Source organism: Euwallacea fornicatus, chromosome 4 (genome assembly GCF_040115645.1).
Source record: "Euwallacea fornicatus isolate EFF26 chromosome 4, ASM4011564v1, whole genome shotgun sequence".
In the NCBI taxonomy this organism is placed as follows: Eukaryota; Metazoa; Arthropoda; class Insecta; order Coleoptera; family Curculionidae; genus Euwallacea; species Euwallacea fornicatus.
The window spans coordinates 2,852,008-2,871,006 of NC_089544.1; the positions used below are offsets into that span (position 1 = coordinate 2,852,008).

General features: G+C 35.9%; 2 protein-coding genes across 3 annotated transcripts in view; one reads left to right on the forward strand and one right to left on the reverse strand.

The window, feature by feature from the left end:
* ETHR (ecdysis triggering hormone receptor) overlaps positions 1-18,999 on the forward strand; it is a 51,160-nt gene that overhangs the window by 26,491 nt on the left and 5,670 nt on the right. For both annotated transcript variants that reach the window (XM_066281473.1, XM_066281474.1), the window contains exon 4: positions 3,829-4,009. In XM_066281473.1, coding sequence (XP_066137570.1) covers positions 3,829-4,009 — 181 coding nt within the window. The remainder of the gene's footprint in view (positions 1-3,828; positions 4,010-18,999) is intronic.
* Positions 68-1,301, reverse strand: LOC136338776 (serine/arginine-rich splicing factor 7-like). The gene is made up of 4 exons (XM_066281480.1): positions 1,028-1,301; positions 800-974; positions 299-748; positions 68-242 (listed from the first exon to the last, which is right to left on the reverse strand). Exons 1-4 carry the CDS (start codon positions 1,130-1,132, stop codon positions 193-195), a joined length of 780 nt encoding a protein of 259 aa, XP_066137577.1. The 5' UTR covers positions 1,133-1,301; the 3' UTR covers positions 68-192.

The following is an 18,999-nucleotide window of genomic DNA, read 5'->3' on the forward strand; positions in this document are numbered from 1 at the left end:
GGCTCTACATCGCTGCCGATTTGGAAAAAAGCGTTGGAAAATAAAAATTATACTCTACACAAGAATATCATGGAGGAAAATGATATATTCGCATTGGTACGTTACATAATTTGATGTAATTTTGGAAAAAAGAGTGTTCTTAAATTGGTTGTATTTTTCCTGGACATGTACCTCGAAGAGTCATCTTTCTGACTATTGATGGCTTGTATCGCTGTTGATGCAACCTTCTTCGAATTGATATTCTATAGAAAAAGATTTTATAAAATTGATGTTATAGGTTGGTGGGTGAGTTTGTTACCAGGTTTCTCTTCTTCTGAGAATATTTTTGCGTCTTTCAATTCCTCGCGATCAACATCAGATATGTCGCTGTTAACTCCATCCAAAGTAGAACATCGCATTGTTTTACTAGAGCGTCGCCTTGTTTTACTAGAGCGTCGCCTTGTTTTACTAGAGCGTCGCCTTGTTTTACTAGAGTGTCGCCTTGTTTTACTAGAGCGCCTGCTCCTCCTCTTGTTTCTGCGCCTCTTAATTTTCCTCCTCCCGCTTTTATCCACAGGCTCCGCAGTATCCATCATGTTCATGTTGGACTCAATATCCTGAATTACATCATCTTGAGTAGACATACGTCTTCGAGTAGGATGGCGGGACCTTCGTTTGCTTCTACGCCTTCTACTGCGACTCCTTCTTCTTCCTCCACTTCTTTTTCCGCGTCTTCCTCGTCTACCGCGTCCTCTACAAGCATTGCAGTCTGAAATAAACTTTCAGTAGACGCATTCGATTAGAAATAAATTAGTTTCACCAGAATAGGGATCGGTTATTCTCCTGGATTTCACATTGTCACGCTTATCGAGACCCAAAGAATATTTTCCACGAATTTGTTTGATCAACCCCGACTGCAGAGCATACTTCAAGGCTTTACGCACTTTCATAGCCATATTCTTGGAATCATCTGTGTTTACCAGCCATTGAGATATCTGTTGAATTGTGGTATGTGAGGGTCTGCCGAACTTCTTGAGTTAAAACTTACATGTCCAGTAATCTGCTTTTGCGTAGACCCAGTGGGCCCTTTCATACTTGCAATGGCCTCCATTACATTGGGCAACAATCGGGGTTCGTTGCGAATTCGCTTCATGTTGGAGGATTCCCAGGAACAAATTCAATTCTACAGCCGGAGAATCGAGGAATCTTATGGGCTGGGCAAGGAATTTGCGTGCAGTTATATAGAAAATTTTGACAAAAATCTTCACGATAGTGTTACTGAAACGAAAAATACTTGGCACAATGTAAATACATTTTTGTTTCTGTCCACCAAGCAACCAGGAATCGGCCAACTCGGTGCTGAAAGGCGCTGATTTATTGTTCACATACAGGTATTGCGGGTGGTTCATTCATACCAGCCACGGAGCAAATACTGAATTTTTAACACCTTGTGTTTGGGTAACGACACATTTAACGAAACTTAATTACTAGAGTTTATCCAGCCCCCCAGCCTCTCGGCACAATCTAAAAGTGAGTGGGACCGCTGAAAGACCAAGTAGTCTCTTTAAAAAAGTAATCAATGAGGCTCCTTCTGAGAGAAATTAAAGATTGTTTAAAAAAAAAAAACCTCTCAAAGGTCCTATAAAGTTCTTGATGAAGCAAGACTAGTTTAAAAGAAATATTGGGCAGCTGGAAAGGTCCCTCTTGGAGCAATCCAATTGGTAAAGATTAGATGAAATTAAAGTTTTAAAAAAATTGACGATCTTAATAAAAACAAATTAAACACGATTCGAAAAGTATTAAATTCTTTAGAGAGCCCCCTCTATGACTTGTTTAATGACCCCCCCTCTCGGAAAAGTTACTCCCGCTCTAAGTTCAGGTCCGGAGTAAGTCCTATTGAAGGGCGATTGGCACATGCTAAAAAGCCCACACCAAATAATATTCCAACTTAGCCTGAAAGTAAACACGTTGTAATTATTTTAATAATATACACCGAATTTTTCAACGAGACGTGATATATACACAGAACAGCTAGAAAGTATATTAACATATAAAAGTTTATTTGACGTTCCGATTGATTTGATCAGTTCTCAGGCACTTATCGTAAAAAAAGCGTGGAGTTCAACGGAAAATTGCTATTTTTAAACTTTACAACCTTCTTTCAATTTTCCTCATCTCCTGATTTACATCTTATTTATTCGAAATCGTCCATTAATCAATTCTTTTTTCATCACATAATCTGCTAAATTGAGCTTCGAGTTAGCATAGTGATGACGTTTCAATTGGGGCATTAAAAATCGTTTGAAAAACGATCGGCTCCTCAATTTAGCCTCAGTTATACAGTGCTTTCGTGAAGTATGGAAGAAATGCAAAAACTAACATGTTTTGGAAAAGTCCTCGAACACGTCGGTTTAGTTTTTAAAAAACATTTTTTTTATATTAGTCATATTGATAACATCACTCCTGTTCAAGATATGAAGCCATTAGACATTTTTTTAAACGATAACCTCCGATTCTGTACGAAATTTCAATTATTCCAAAACCCTTAAGGATTAGGCAAACCTTAATCAAACTCACATTTATTTTTCTCTTGGAAAAACACAACATTGACATTTTTCATTTATTCGCAACCCTCCGTATAAAAGGAAAATCATTTTAGAATCTACCTCTATTTCAGTTCTATACAAAGCAAAAAAAATAAAAATATTAAATACTTAAGCCGCAATACTCTTATGTATATTGTATTTGATAATTTGTTTTTTTTTTTTGTAAATTTTGCGAATTAAATCAATGATATTTTTCTTAAAAGATGTCTTATGTAACTGCCCTCATTTTTTACGGTTTCTACTTCAAAAAATATGTTCTTCAATATTTTAAGTGAAAAAACTGGGGTTGTTACTTAAAAAAATGGCCGATGCAGTCATATTTCAGACAGCGATAACGTCCTCAATATGAGCAATATTTTATAATTTTTTTTCCTAGGAACTAATTCTACGTGTCCGAGGATTTTTTCCAAAACATGTTAGTTTCAATTTTTAATGAATTTATTCCCAAATTTACGAAATCACTGCAAGCTTATTTATCACACGTTTGATGAGTCGCGTTTAAAAAAAATGTAGAATTGGTCAAAAATTAACTTTTTTGTAATCAATAAAATTTTTAAAACAATAGATCTGAGTTGAAGTTCTCCGACGCTTTATTGTTCCAAACAAAAAGCATCCTTGGCCCTTTTGTTTGCCTCGGCATCAAAGCTTTTACGCCTTTTTTATTAGGAAAAAAGCTCTGTCAAACTTTTTTTACCATATTGGTAGGCACCACTATTTTTAACAGAAAAGCTCAAGTTCCCTAACATTACCCAGAACATTGTTGCTCCAAAGCTTATTATGAGCATAGAAAAAACCGAGATGAAAGGCCTAGATTAATCGGTTTGACATTGTGCGTACCATTATATAAATGTATGCAAATTGGCCAATGTAATTGATAACTGACAATGGGAGACACGCGAAAAATCAGCAAAGTTGCTCCCATTAATTAATTGATTTGTTCTACATTATAAACAATTATAATAGCTTTAACTATAGACTTTCGCACTCAGTAGTAAATGGACTTAACCTAGATGCCATTCATTAGTTTGCTGCTATTATTACCACTGTTTTTATTAAAAACGACGTCGTTATTTTTTGCTTCTTGAGAACATCCCTAAAATGATCAGCAAGGTACAGAGCAATGTCTGTTTCTTCTTTAACGTCAAAGCTTAGCTTGTTATCAAAGAGGGCCCACCGATGCTTTTAGATACAAACCCCATAGCACAACGTTTCTATAAAAACTTTTTATTCCATTTTGTTCCAGGTAAAGCAGTCCCCTTTGTAGAACTGACCGTAGCCCATGCCTCAGTCCTGACCATATTAGCCATAAGTTTCGAAAGGTACTACGCCATTTGCAAGCCGCTGAAAGCCGGGTACATTTGTACCAAAGCCAGAGCATCCGTCATATGTCTTCTAGCCTGGTTAATTGCTGCAGTTTTTACCAGGTGCGTACCATAGAAATAATGCTGCTTCTGGCTATACGTGGTAGGCGCTTTTTGTCTTATACAGATAGATGCAGTTTGCAGTTGAAGCTTTTGCTAATGCGTTCACTGACTGACAAATCATCCAAAACACAGTTAACATCAATCATTATAGGTAGAACCAGTTTCAGGTATTGTCAAGCAGGTTTAGGGTCAGTTTTTCAACCGCCTGCTAAGCAAACAGACTGTTCCCAGGTGAATAATAACAAAAAGGCATAGTGGGTAAAAATCTGTCCTGAAAAAATACATTACAGTTACAGGCAGAATTTTCTATGAGGATGGACAAAGGGACATTGTACGTTTGTCTTAGAGCACTGGAAGCTATGTAGGTCTTAACAAAAGAATCTAATAATGTCGCATTGTTATAAAAAAATAGAGTGTTGTGACGTTAAAATGGCTGACCTGATATAATATAAATGGAGATAAATTAGACAGCTCCTTCTATATACCACTAAAGTTATGCCTGTGTCACGTAAAAATAACGCCTTGTGGAAGAACATGTGAGGGAGTTGTTAAAATAAATGGCACTGATGCTGAGATGAGATGAAATGAGATGAGATGAATGATAAATATTTCTAAATGTTTAAAAATAAAATGTTTGATGCACATAATGGAATAGTACATATTAAGATCTTAGTTATTCGCCACCTCACTACTTACACCATCTTAATTATCCTTAACTCACCCAAATAACCACATTGGAGAAAACTGAAAGATATTTTTATGAATAGATTGAAGTTCTTCTGAAATTAATTACAAAACAAACTTATGCATTTATAGTTTTAGAAAGTATTGAATATACGACAAAACTAAGGTTTTATGAATAGATTTCCAAATTGTATTGATTCATTCATAAGTTGTAGATTTAACTAAAAACGCTCTTCTTTTATCTTAGCAAAACATTCCCAACAACCAAAAAATATGAAATTTTATACAAAATGTGGCCCCCGATATCATTAATTGCAACCCTAATTCTGTCGTCCATGCTCAAAGTGATATTGTGGATTTCCTTTCGTGGTATTCCCAGTTCTTCTGGCTGTAGCTCCTGGAATCGAAAGGCACCGTGAATTTTGTCCCTATATGACGAAACTCTTCTTTCAAGCGCGTTCCACACATGCTCAATTGGATTCAGATCTGGCGATTGTTCCGGCCATGGCGTGGCGACCGTTCCGGCCATGGCGTGGCGACCGTTCCTTCGCTGGTCGACCGGGCTGATTTACAGACTGATTCCACATTTTAGAAAACACCCATTCACTCAGCTACTTCAATAAAATTGCAGCAACAAACTTGTCCTCACGTACTCCTCACAGTGCGCCTATTTCTTCGGGTTCTCAGGATAAAGAGGCGCTTCGTAAACCACCTTAGGACTTTCGTCAGCCCAGATCCTACTCACGTACAAACTAATTGAGCCAGAAAGAGGCTTCATGGGGGGGACAATATTTTGTCGCAACATGTGAAAAAAGGCCGTCATTATTTAAACGCAAATGAAGGGCATTTGGTTTCGGTTCTCGAATGATTTGAACCTTATAAGCCTTTAGATGAAGGCCTTTACGCGAGATTCCCCTGGTAGTCGTCTGAGAGGGGCCGAGTTCTTGTTGAATCTTGAGTCATCTGCGAGTGAGTTATTCCGTTGTAAGGAAGTGGTGAAGTGATTCTTTCAGATTGCCGATTTTGCTACATTGCACGTAAACTCTTGACAACGCACGAAATGTCCTGCGAACAGAGCATTTTGGTCATAAATGCGATGCCGAATCTTGATTATTGAAACTCATGCCCCCCGTTCTTGCCTCAAAAGGTAAGCAGAGGGAGTCTCGTAACATCTCGAAGGGTTAACGCCTTCCGAGGAAAATTAACAGGTAATTTCTCTTTCAGACAAAAACGTTTAACCCTTTTTACCCTTCCTTTTGACTTAAATAAATCGGCGTTTGATCTCCTCTTCACTAATTTTCGACCCTCCTTAGCGACAATATTCATATTTGTTTACGGCATCTTCAGAGACTCTTTGCCCCGTTACGGACGTGAGGGAATGTTATTTTTTTGTGAAAGGTTAAAGACCTAAATTTTTTAAAATAGAATCATCCTGGTCCATCTTCGCAGTATTATATCGATGTAATCCTTTTGTTTGTCGAAAACCTCTAGACATCCAGACATGAACATCTGCCAGGGTTTACTCAGTAAAAGAATACTTTTGAAGCGCAAACACCTGATGCTGACAGTCTCAACCAGTGTGATTTTTAGGAGAAAGCAAACAGAGTCCCAGAAAGCTAAAAGCTCCGCGTATAATTTCATTGATCATTGTTCGTAGGAACTAATCAACTCATTACTCATGAGAATGGCATCTAATGGGAAAAAATAGCAAACATCGAAATTTTCAAACAACATATCATTTCTCAAGGTGTGGCGTCCTTATAAGGAAAACGTTAGCGGAATTAGGCATCTGAGAGTAAATATGTTGTTAAAGAAGATTAAGCTATCGACATAAATCAACATCTTTTTCATTGTTGTTCTTCTTCATAAGCCTCAGACACCGTTAAGGCTCGACATAATGAACGGAGATGAAATATAAAATATGTGATCGTAATTTTCCAAAGTTTACTAATTCATATCGGGCTTGTTCTTATGCTTGTTTTTCCACATCTTAGCTTTAAGCGAAATAATAATTCATCTCAGCGAAAATTCAGCTTTACTCACCTATATCATTCACAACCATTTCGCGTTCTGCCTGGAGCAGAGCCAAATTGTTACTCTTGTATTTTTCTGTCAGAAAACTTGTTGATAATATCTGGTATCGCCTAATGGTTTTCCAGCGATTTTTATGGGAATTTTAGTGCCATAAATTTCATTAACAACGTCGGTTTTCGCCTGGGGGGAACGGGAGCGCATTTGGGAAACTGTTTGAGAACGCAACGCGACGCTTCAGAGAGAAGAAATGTTTTAATTAACTTTCTTTAAAAGAAATTCAAGATCTTTAAGTTCTTATGTTTCCTAGTCATAAATATAAATGTTTAGTGTCGCTTTAATAAACAGAAAATGCGTTATAGGTATTTCGTCCTTAATGAGTGTAAAAGCTTTGCTTTTAGAGCTTTTTGAGATATTAAAAATAAGTTTGTTAGGAAGACTGCCCTAAGCAAGTAGGTGTTTACAATCGATTTCACGAGACTGACGCATTGATGAAGTAATGCAAAATCCTAGGGCATCCTTCCACAGGCCAGATGTAGTTTTCTAGTGTAGTAATGTGTTTTTTTAAAGCAGCTGCATTAAGGCGTAAGCGTCCTTTTGTTGCATTTGCCATCTTTCTAACTTGCATTACTCATGGATATAATTAAAATTGCTTAATGAATTTTTAGACACCTAGATAATACACAAACCCACTGAAATGCGGCAAAAGTCATTTTTTTATTGATGGGCATAATGCGACTTGGAAAGTTGCTCATCACGTAACGTACATGAATTAAATACATAGAGGACCAAAAAGTCCGCATAAATTCATTAAACATTGAAGGAAATATTTTTTGTAGAAATACTGGAACACGTCAAGTATTGTTTTCATTTGTGTATTTTTTGACGTAACAAACTTGTATGCAGGATTAGCCATGTATTAGATAAACGTACTTTTTCATTTTGCTCTTATGGAACCCCATGTATATATTTTGACGGTCTTAAATTGTTTGAGAAATTCTGAACATATTTCATGTAACAAGCCCATTTCTAAATTCGACAGTGAGATATGTGCGCAATGTGGCTATTAGAGTGGCCCGCTAGATAGCCTGACCTCACTCCTACGGATCTTTTATTATTGGGTTCTTTAAAACATAGGGTGTACTTAAACAAACCAACAATAAAGAAGAGTTAAAAAATAAAATTCATGATTGACAAATGATAAAAAAAGTTATTGGGGAATTCGAATTGCACCTTGCCCACTGTCAGGTCAGTTCAGCTTAGGGTTAGATCAACTGGGCACAGTTCGAACTTTTAATGCATTAAATTATAGTGGTTCGTGTTTTTATTTTTTAAGTATCAGTAGTTCCATAGTTATTTCATAATTTTTAATTTTTTTTCGGAAAACTGTTGAATTGAGTTATGGGCATGTTACAAGAAACATGGTCAGAATTTCTCGAAGAACTCAAAAACGTCAAAATATACATGGGGTTCCATTCCAATGTACAACTAAAAACAATATTTGACGTGTTCTAACATTCCCATGAAAAATGTTCTCTTCAATTCTTAACGAATTTATGTCTGGAGTTTAGTTTTCTATGTATGTATATGACAAAGATTAATTAGCTTTTTTAAATCAATTTTTTACGCCTTCTGGCACCATGGTAGCAAAAAAATCGTAAACTTTAATGGCTTTAATTTAGCCCTAAAAAATCTTAGCAATGTCTTTCGTATCTGAGCTCCTAAGAAGAAAATAAACATTGAATCTAGTTGCATATAGTAATCCCTACATTAGCGCAAAAGCACGAATAAAAAAGTTTCTCAAGTTGTTGATAATCTTAAAGGCTCAAGCTCTTGTTCTGCCGACGATATTTGCAGAGATTAACATTTTCGTGTCATTAATCACATTATGCAAGCCATTAGCGTGTCTAACGAATATATACAGGGTGTTACATCCCATCATGGAGGTATTTAAAGGGAGCGATAGGACCCTGCACAATAATGAAAAGTGCTATTAGATCCGTGGTCAAAAACGCACCATTTTCGATATACGGGGTAGCAAAGTTTCACGTTTTTTCTCAACCATTTTCAACGGTTTTTGAAATTTTGTTTTTTCGATTTATTTTTATTTTAAGAAATTTGATTAAATAGTACGAATTGCTTCTGATAGTCGATAACTGAGCCGGATGAATTTTTCCTTACTTCTTTTACGTTATTCATTTGCATCGACAGGTATTTTTTCAAACTCTGCGAAAATGGTGAGAGACTCCAAAATACTGCAAGAGGCCAAAGAGCTAAAGAATTAAAGAAATAATTTCAATTTTGTATCAAAGTTTGTACGGAGTGTTCCGGAAAAGATGCAAAGTCCAAAATCATATAATACATGAGCATAGGATTGTCCTCAAATGATTTTCAGAAAAGATGAAGACCCATCTCTCTTCTTGTCAGCTTTTTGAAAAATCTTCTTTTGAAAAAGCAATTGCGAAACGCATAATTAAACTGTCTGATCAAAACAGAATTATTGCTGGCTCTCAGCATAATCCGAAAGGAGACAATTAAATTTGTGTTGGCGTGTCCTTCGTCCATTGGTGTTGTAATTATTGAATCAATTAACCTATCTAACGATCTATTGTACCACTTCAAATTCTCCAAGATAAGTAAATAAAACGCCAATAAATTAAAAAGGTAAATGACGTAGGTATGATATTTTTCATAATTTATGTATGAAGTTGTATTTGCCTTATAAAGCCATATTAAACCATTGACTAAACTGCCTGATTTGACACATCCCCACACCTCGGAGCATCTGAAACGTGGCATTAATAATTCTTCGAAAGGTAAAAAATTCCTTACCATCTTAAGACTTGAACGCCTCGAGCGTTTTTCCTCTGTTTGGTATTATAGATTGTTATCATTTCCCGATATTTCTATTTCTCCTTTTAACGCATCTTTTTTCGAATTGAAAACCGCACAAGAACGCAGATCGATTTGAAGCTTCAAGAAAATATTCTCTCGTTTTTAAATTAGTTCATAAATCTAATTCCAAACTACTTTTTATTTCACAGAACGCTCCGGCACGAAACGCAGGATTTCCAATTTCGATCAGTTAAGAGCAAACATGGGGCCAAATTATTAAATTTGCGGTAACTTTCCCGAGAGTAATATGAAATCGTTTCGAAGTAATTTGCATAGAAACGAAAAAATTAAAAATTGCATGTCTCGTTTAACGCCAATTTCCAAACACTCTGTACAACTAGAAGTTTACCTGCACTATAAAGAAACTTTCCTTAGAATGGCAGATCTTAGATCTCAGATTACCACTGATAAGCACTAAATATGTTAAATGTTTTATGACTAGATCTAAGATTGGTGGTATTAGAATCAGTCCAAGACGATTCCTTGTAAACACAATCTAACGACCTTTTAACCCTTCGCTATGTTCCCTTTCTATGTGTTTCTTTCGCTTGCCTTAATCTATCGACCCTAACCGCTTAAGCCAAAGCTGGATTACAACTATATCTTCCGCAATCTCGTATCTAATTGGCCTAAATTGCCTGATGACCATATTCGTCAACTTCAGTCCTCCAGGACGGAGGAAATAGAATTACGAACTGGTTGTGACATCCCTTTCTTGTGTCCGCCTCATTGCTCATGAAACCTATTTTTGTCCCTTTAACCCTTTTAGATCTTTTATGTTGAACAATACAGGGTGTAACATACCATTTTGAAGATATTTCAGGTAGCGATAGTGCTCAGCAAAATAATAAAAAAATGCGAATGGACCCATGATTGAAAACGCACCATCTTCAGTATACAGAGTGACAAAGTTTCAAATTTTTTCCTCAGATATGCGGTTTCCTCTCGAATATCTTGGATTAAATTTTAGAGAATTTCGCAAATTTATTTTCTGTGTCACCCACTACAACAAAATGTCAAAATGGTCGATAGCCATCTACCGGGCGTGACGTTCCTTGGAGTCATGTGCTATTTTATGTTTTGTACCTCCTTCTGGAGCACCCTGTATGAACGCTGATACCAAATTAAAATTCCTTCTTCAATTTTTTAGCTTTTTGGTCTCTTGCAGTAGTAGCAATGCAGGAGAAATTGCAAAAGTATGAGTGCAAATTGAGAAAGCCCAGTCACCAAGTTCAAATCCGTAATCTAAAACGCCATGGCTGAGTTTCAGCCATTGAATTTTTTATTCTTTTTATTTTTGACGTTTCGAATTTTCAAAATTTTAACTCCAGGCATACGTGAGAAAACCACAAATTACGGAAAAATATTTGAAGCTTTGCCACCGTGTATATCAAAGATGGTGGGTTTTTGCCCATTGGTCAGTTAGCATATTTTTTATTATTTTCCCAGATACTGTCGCCCCCTAAAATATCTCCACGATGATGTTACACCCTGTATATAAATGAGTTGCTAAAAAACATTATTCTATGCACCACCTCGAAAAGTCATTTCCCATGTAATGCACTGGTCTTATTATTCGTTACATGGTTGACATTTAGTTGTATTTAGGGCAAGTTAGAGCTTTTCTCATGCTAAAAGGGCGCATCGCCTTGTAATCTGGAACTGTCGGACAAATACGAAAATATGGGAATGGAATTTCCGATTTGCGCTTCGATCAGGCATCAACATCGCTTGCAGGGAAAATTCCAAACTTAATGAAACTTCGTTTTAACTGCGGCTCTTTTGAGCTTCCCTTTTTTCCTTCATAGAAATAAGTCGAATACTTCATTAACAATGTCCATCACTCGTAGTTACGCGTAACGTATTCGTCAATTTGAACTGCTCGCCAGAGTCCATGGCCGTAAACGACCCCTACATTGGTTTCAACGTAAAGGAATTTATCGGAAGTTATAAATCTGAAGAAAAATATTGATGAAAGCCCTGAGCCGATAACAGCCTATTCGTTTTGTATTTGCTTTAATACATTGAAATTCGATTGTATCTGAGAGATGGGGTGTATTCGGGAAGTTGGAGGTTCAGCGTCCTGTGACGTCAATGAAAATGAATGACCCTCGGAAAATTGTAAGGACACTGTGTCTATATGAATTATAAATCGAAAAACCTCTTGAGATTAAACTCGCCGTACGGTTTAATCGGGAATAACAGTGATTACTTCAGAAGCCCAAACCGCATAAATCCAGAAATACGTATATTTCCAGGTTTGCCTGACTCTGGACGATTGCCCTCTGGAGAAAGGGCCTTATCTATGACCCTAGTTCTTTCTTTGTGCAACAACCTAAGATGACCTCAATTGTGGAGAATGTGGGGATTTGTTTCGTACAGTTGGGGCAAATACTCGTGATAGCTACAATAAAAAGCTGCCCTGCGGTTTGGGGGTGAAACCAAACTGTCCGTGAGGGAATTTCTCATTGGGTCATTCCATAGAAATTCAAACTTATTTGCCGTGGTAATTATTTAATGCAGGCGCACTAAAAACTTCCCTGGCAAGATCTCTAAGTGCAATTAAGTGCTGTTTACCGCGGCTATGAAACAACTTGAGTAGGTATCAAATAGAAGCAACATCAAGTATTGCTTTCAGGAAGACGTATTGTGTACATAATAGCGGGGAATTCAATTCTCACCATTATTTCCGATTTTTATTGTTTTGGAGACTGTTCGCTTCGTATGTCACAGAAGAATTAAAAAAAATTCAGCTTGGAGGAAAGAAAATACATCCATTTACTACGTGATGTGAAGTGAAATATATTTCGATTTAGCAAAGTTTAGGGTCAGTATTCTTTTGAGCGTTTTTTTGTATACTTTGTGTTTATTGCAAATTTACTTTCGGATATAAGTTTAACGCGATCCCCAAGTTTTCAGTTTTCAAGAAGCGACATACTGTCGGTATTGCCTGGCTCTAAAGTTTTCCACTCAATAAGCCTGAGTAAACACGATTCCGGAAGAGCACATGAAGAAAATAAAAAATCGCAACTTATGCTAAGAGTGTTAAGGTGCAGCTTTAAGGCATCAATAAGGGAGTTTGCTGAGAAAGCGCACTCGGAACGCTTATGTTCCATGGCACCCACGGCAAAGCAAATTGATACCAGCAACTACATAAAAGTACTTCAACGGTATTTAATTTCTGAAATAAAATGTTCATTGTTATTATACAGGGTCCCCCATATTAGACTATGCACTTTAAAAGTCAAATAAAAACTTCCTAATCAAAGTGAAAATGTGTTTTCTCGAACTGACGTTCAGGGTGTTAGTTAAGTACATGTACTTACTTCAAGGAATGAAACTTTAACTGATTTTATCAGAAAACGTTCCTATCAACGTAGTCCCGCAACGTCTTCGTTTAAGAAGTGAAGCGTGTTGAAATTTCATTTTTTATTATTATTTTTTTTAATATATTCCGACAAAGGTATAATAATCGGAAAAAATTTAGTGTGCAGGTTTTTTATGATGAAAAATCCAAATTTTGTTCTAATTTTTTATTAATGATCTAAGGCGCCACATCCAGGGTTCCATCACATTTTAATGGCCCCTAACTTTTCTGCGCTACATTGTATGCCACTTTTGTATTAATACGCTTATTGTACATTTATTCTATTTAAAAAAAAAAGTACTGTTGCAAAATATCTGTAAAAGTAACCCATTTACACGAGTTTGCAATTAACATGACGTGGGCAAAATTTATTTAATGACAATTATTGAAATTATCAAAATAGATGTTGAAAGTAACCATTTCTGATTTCTATATATTTATTATACATTATTTTCTGTACATTTACAAACTTGTCCGATTATTTCATCTGTGTTCGAAAATATTAAAAAAAATTAATTAAAAATGAAATTTCGACACCCTCGACGTCTTGAACAAAGATGTTGCGTACCTACATTCGGAGAGAGTTTTTTTGAAAAAATCAGTTAAAAATTCATCCCTTGAAATAACCACATGTACTTAATTAATACTCTGTGTAGCTAATTCTATAGGATTTATGATTAATTTAGATAATTATACAATTTTTAAAATCGTATCTTCTAGATACCCTCCATCAACTTCATTGCATTTCTTAATTTTAAGCTCAAAATTTTATGTCGCCTTGTGTAGAAATCTCAATCTATTCTTGCAGTTTCGTTGAGAATCCGCTCTTTTAATTCCGGATTTGTTGCTACACCACACCAAACAACCATTTTAGAACTGTGAAGTTTCTTGGTAAACAATTCGCGAAAATTTTTACGTCAATGACGAACAAGCAGGAAAAAAAATTGATACAGAACCATTCGTTTTGATAATTAATTTAAATCTTAACTAAATTGATGAATTTCTCCTTCGTGGATCAAGTGCTGTATGTTCTGGATTTACATTTTATTTTGAACTTAGAATTCAAAATTGCATGGAAGTTAATGAAGGACATTTAGAAGTCATGATTTTAAAAAATTAATTATTCAACTAAATTATCGATAAATCCGCAGAACTCGCTGTATATTACTCCAATAAAAGATTTTTACTTTGATTAGAAAGTTTTTATTTGCCTTTTAAAGTGCATTAATTTTCATTAAATGAGACTAAAGTAATATTTTCTATGCGAATGAGGAAATTTGACCCACAGAAATTTCAAACAAAATGTAAGTGAATAGATTTTTAATATCTCAATATTTGGTGGAGCCCCCTTTTGCATTAATTGCCGCTTGTAGACCACGTGGAATCGAATTAATTACTTTTTGCGTTACTTGGGCATCACTAGAATTCCAGGACTCCAAGATCTATTTGGATAAACTGTCCATAAAAGTGGGGAACTAAATTCTTAGTGTCTTTTCAATTTCATCCCACAAATGTTCTATGGGGTTCATTTCTGGGCTTTGCGGTAGAGTTGGTAATAAGTAAGAGTTATTGTAAATCAACCTAAGTTTCACTATGTGGACTTTAGATCATTGTCCTGTTGGAACCGATAATCTTCTGGCAATTCCAATATTCTGACTTTTTTAAAAATTATTCTGTTTAATTTGCAAATATTTCATTTTATTCATTATTTCGTGTAAGAAAATAATGTTTCCACCCCCACGTTTAACAGTCGCATGTTAATTTCTCAGACCCAGCTCGGTACTCATTGCCCTTCACACTTTCTGATGTCCATCATGGTCAAAAACATTGTACTTGCTTTCATTAGAGAAAAGTACTTTACATCAATATGTATTATCTTTAGGTATGTACTATTTTGCAAAGTTTAGACGCTTTTTTCGGTTTTTCTAGCTAGTATAACTCGTCCGTGTATGTGGTTACATCTTAACAAACGTCTAGATAATTCAGGATGTACTTCTTTTCCAAATTGAGTTAAGACCTATCCCGCTAATTGTGTTGCAGAAGAAAAGGGAGTTTTTGCATTTTCACGTAAAAAAATCGCCTCGTCACGTTTTGTTGCTTTTTTTTTTGGTCTTCCTGATCGACGTTTATTGACGATTTTTTTCTGTGTTCTATTCTTTTTTGAGATGTACGATATAGTCGATTTCCTTCTGTGTAACAAGCGAGCAACTGCTGCATATTTTTTTCCTTCATTGTGCCACTTTAGTATTAACCTTCGTCCACGTACTGTTAAGTCATTTAATTTCTTCGCCATTTTTATAAGCAATAATCTATGGTGATAAACGATACTTAGCTTTCCACTTTACAACATTAACTGATAAATGCTTCTACATTTTAATGAAAATATTATTCACAGTTCGTACATTTTCTTCCTTTTTAAAGTGTTCGCACACTTACCTGGGTGAAAACAAACAACTCAAGTGCTTTTTAAGCAGAATAGTGTTTTTTCTTTACATTTATTTATCTATATAGATTCTATTTTTGACTAGATAATTTAATTTATTACACGTGAAGTACATAGCAACATTATATTAATTTATTACATAATATTGCGTTCGAATACTTTCGGGCCTCACTGTAAATCGAGACTTCAACCTAATGCTGGCTCGTAGAGACGCAACATCAAGTTCTATTAGTCGCCGAAACCGAGATTTATCTCAACGTTTGTGACTAAACAAATGTCCTTAAAAAACTGTTTATAATATTGCATTAGTCACGGGTAGATATCAGTCAGATTCACTGGTAAATGGCTTGGAAAAAATAGAGCACAAAAATAATATTTGTCACTCGGAGCAAAAATCTTTGTTGCGCTTCGCTCATTTGCTCCCTTCACCTTCACTTCCGCCTTAAATTTATGGGCCCAGGGCAAAAAAATGTCCCAGTTAATTCTAGTAACATAATCTACCCTTCTTATATTTAATCGACATAGAGGAGTAAAATCAATGTGCTGTTAAAATCCCAATCTGAAATTGATCACTGTTCCCTGTAACAATTTTTTTTCGTTAATGCAATTTCATTAATACGGAATTTATGTGATCGATACTTACTAACCCGACAAACCCTTTTTTAGTAACTATGACTAATCGCATTTAGTATATTTTTATTTTTGATATTTCTAACGTTCTAAAATTGTCCCACCTTTCAATAATATGTTACAACTCTTCAGTAATGCAAAGCGTGTTTAAAAAAAACTTGTGTGGCTTATTGTGTCTTGTATTTCCTATCCCAATTCTGCTGTCGCTTTTGTGATGTTTTTGCTATAACCAAATAACACGTCTGAATTCATATAGGATCTGTCTAACAACGAGAAAGGTGAGCTTGTATATTGATTGAATACGCATTTTGCTTCCAGCCTTTTAAACATTCATTTATTTTTTACCAGACTTCGATTTATATAACGTCTCCAGATCATAAAAGCACTATTTTATGCTTCATTGCAGAACCATTATTGTCGCATCTCCGGCGATAATAATTCTTCAATTTTATGAACAATTAATACCAGCACCATTCCTATTCTAATTGTTGGTGAGGAGAATGTAACTGTATTCGCGTTTCAGTGATGAGCCTTCACGATTGAAAGGCTGAATGGGTACATCATTTTAATTTTTAACTGCGAACAAAAGGTTTTCCAATAAAATATTACGGCTTTAATGCTCGATGGAGCGTCCTTACTTGTTCAGGCTATGGTCAAACACTTTTATAATAATATCCATTTGACCCCTTTCTGTGGAAAAAATAAGTTTATACGCAACTTATTTGTGGATATTCTCCCCCAAAGGGGGTTTCATAGGTAACTAATAACTGCAACTCAAATCATTTTGCCCTAAAACAATTAATGAATGTTTTAATTTTCACCCCTTCAGACGTGACACATATTACGTTGTACCTAGATATGATTAATTACTAATAATTCCAAGTATCGTACCTTTGAGAGGGGTTGTTACCCACATACGTTCCATCGAAAACTTTCCCCCAAAGTTATTTGGGATGATTGTAAAAATATGGTAAAACGCACGATAGCGTTGATTTCAAATTTACTGAAACAACCCCCTCCGTATGGGGGACAAATCAGCTTTAGGCTTTCGAATTCCAAGTGACCCCATATTTTAAAAATGATAAAATTCTTTTTACCGTAATAACTAATTTTCTTATTTTTGACCACCATTTTTAATAGAAGTAACGCCCAAAGTACCTATCCAAATCATTAGATAAAATTGAGCAATTAAATATTCAAAATGATTTCCCCTCATCCGCATGCATTAAAATTGACTTTGAGCCATATTTTTCCGGGCATTTCCAAAAATTGCAGAGGTGAAGAGGCGACACTCTTCAACTATCCGGCTCCTTAATTCTTCCAGATGGTCCGGTTGGGTTAGATAAATTTTTGATTTTAAGCGACACCATGAAAAAGATCAAGGGGTGTCAAATGGGTTGAACTGAGTGAGAATGGATCCTCAACCGTCTATGCAGTGATTGAGAGAAATGTTCATCCAGAAGTTGGCCTAATATTGTTGTACGATGCTACCTGATGAAACCACACTTCGTTTTCTAAAACTTTTCATCATTTCCGATGGCTTCCACAATAATCGAGTAGATGTAAAAGTCAAGTACAATTCCCCATTGAAGTTTCCCGGAAGAACAAGTGAGCCGATTAATTGGTCGCCGAGAGTTCCTGCCCAAACATTCGGCTTTTGGGGGTATTGAGTGTGTTCTTCTCTGAAATGCCTCGAATTAGAATCATTCGAGTATCGAGAGTTATGGCGATTAACCACTCCATTTACTAAAGAGATAGATTCGTCCCGAAAGCAAATCAAGTAAAATAAATTTGGATTAGCCACAAGTAGATCAGTCAACACTTCGCAGGACTGAAATCGTCGTTGAGTTCCTATGGATCAATTTAATCTTTTAGGTGTTGTACTTGTAAGCTCTGAAAGTACGTCAACAACTCGTCGCAGACACACCTGAAACTTCTGATAGTTTTCGAAATTAATTTAACCTTTTCTGCCAAAGACTAAACCATTTTCAAAAATACAACAGTAATGCACAATTCCCTTAAGGTTTTTGGGTGCAGCTCAAGGGAAGGAAAAGTACTAAATAAATTTTAAACTACTGAGCGAAATATAAATAACATCTTAAACATTTTTTTTGTGCAACTTCCTTTGTTAAAGTAAAAATTGTCGTCATGTTAATGAAAAAAAAAATTTTTACTCGAGTCCGTTAAAGGGATTTTGTGAATATTTCGTCGCATATTTTACATACTTCGGGCGTTATTTTTCTCTGAACTGGTGGTCAAAAATAAAAAAAATGTGTGTATCATATGAAAGAGAATTTTATCACCTTCGCAATGAGGAGTCGCTCGACCCGTAGCCTCCTTTGAAATTCCAAAGCTGATTGCGCCCCAACACAGGGGGTTGTTTCAATAAATTTGATATCCGTGCCATCATGTGCCTCCCTCGGAAAAAAATCGACGTGCCTTGGCGTTTCGCGATAATATTGCAATTATCCGAAATAACTCTGGTGGAAAGTTTCCGGTGGAACATCCTGTATACGGCTTTCAAATTTAAAGTCAGCAATTCGTACACGAGATTATTCTAATTCCCTGCTCACCATTGAGATCTCGGAAAGTGGAAGAGTCACGAAGTCGGCTAAACACTATAAAGTGAATATTACAACATTTGATCTGATCGGGAGCAGACCATGGCCTGATCGTGAGCGAACCGTGATCTGATGGTGAGCGAACCATGATCTGATCGGAAGCACATCATGACACGATCTATAATGTGAATCGTCCTTAATAATCACAGGTGTGACAAGGAAATATGATGTTGAACCACATTTAGAGCTGCAATGTTAGTCCTTAGTGGAAATGCCGTTAGTAATCTCCCACTGTCGGTTTAGTTACATCCTTCTCCTTTAAGGCCAATAGATCAATGTACTGTTAACTTTGCCTAACCATGGAAATCAAGGACATGGT

Coding starts and splice junctions, on each gene's coding strand:
- LOC136338776 (XM_066281480.1), bottom strand. CDS start 1,132: ATGAAGCGAATTCGCAACGAACCCCGATTGTTGCCCAATGTAATGGAG. Junction 975..1,027: donor AAAAGCAGATTACTGGACAT/GTAAGTTTTAAC, acceptor ACAATTCAACAG/ATATCTCAATGGCTGGTAAA. Junction 243..298: donor CTCAGAAGAAGAGAAACCTG/GTAACAAACTCA, acceptor CTTTTTCTATAG/AATATCAATTCGAAGAAGGT.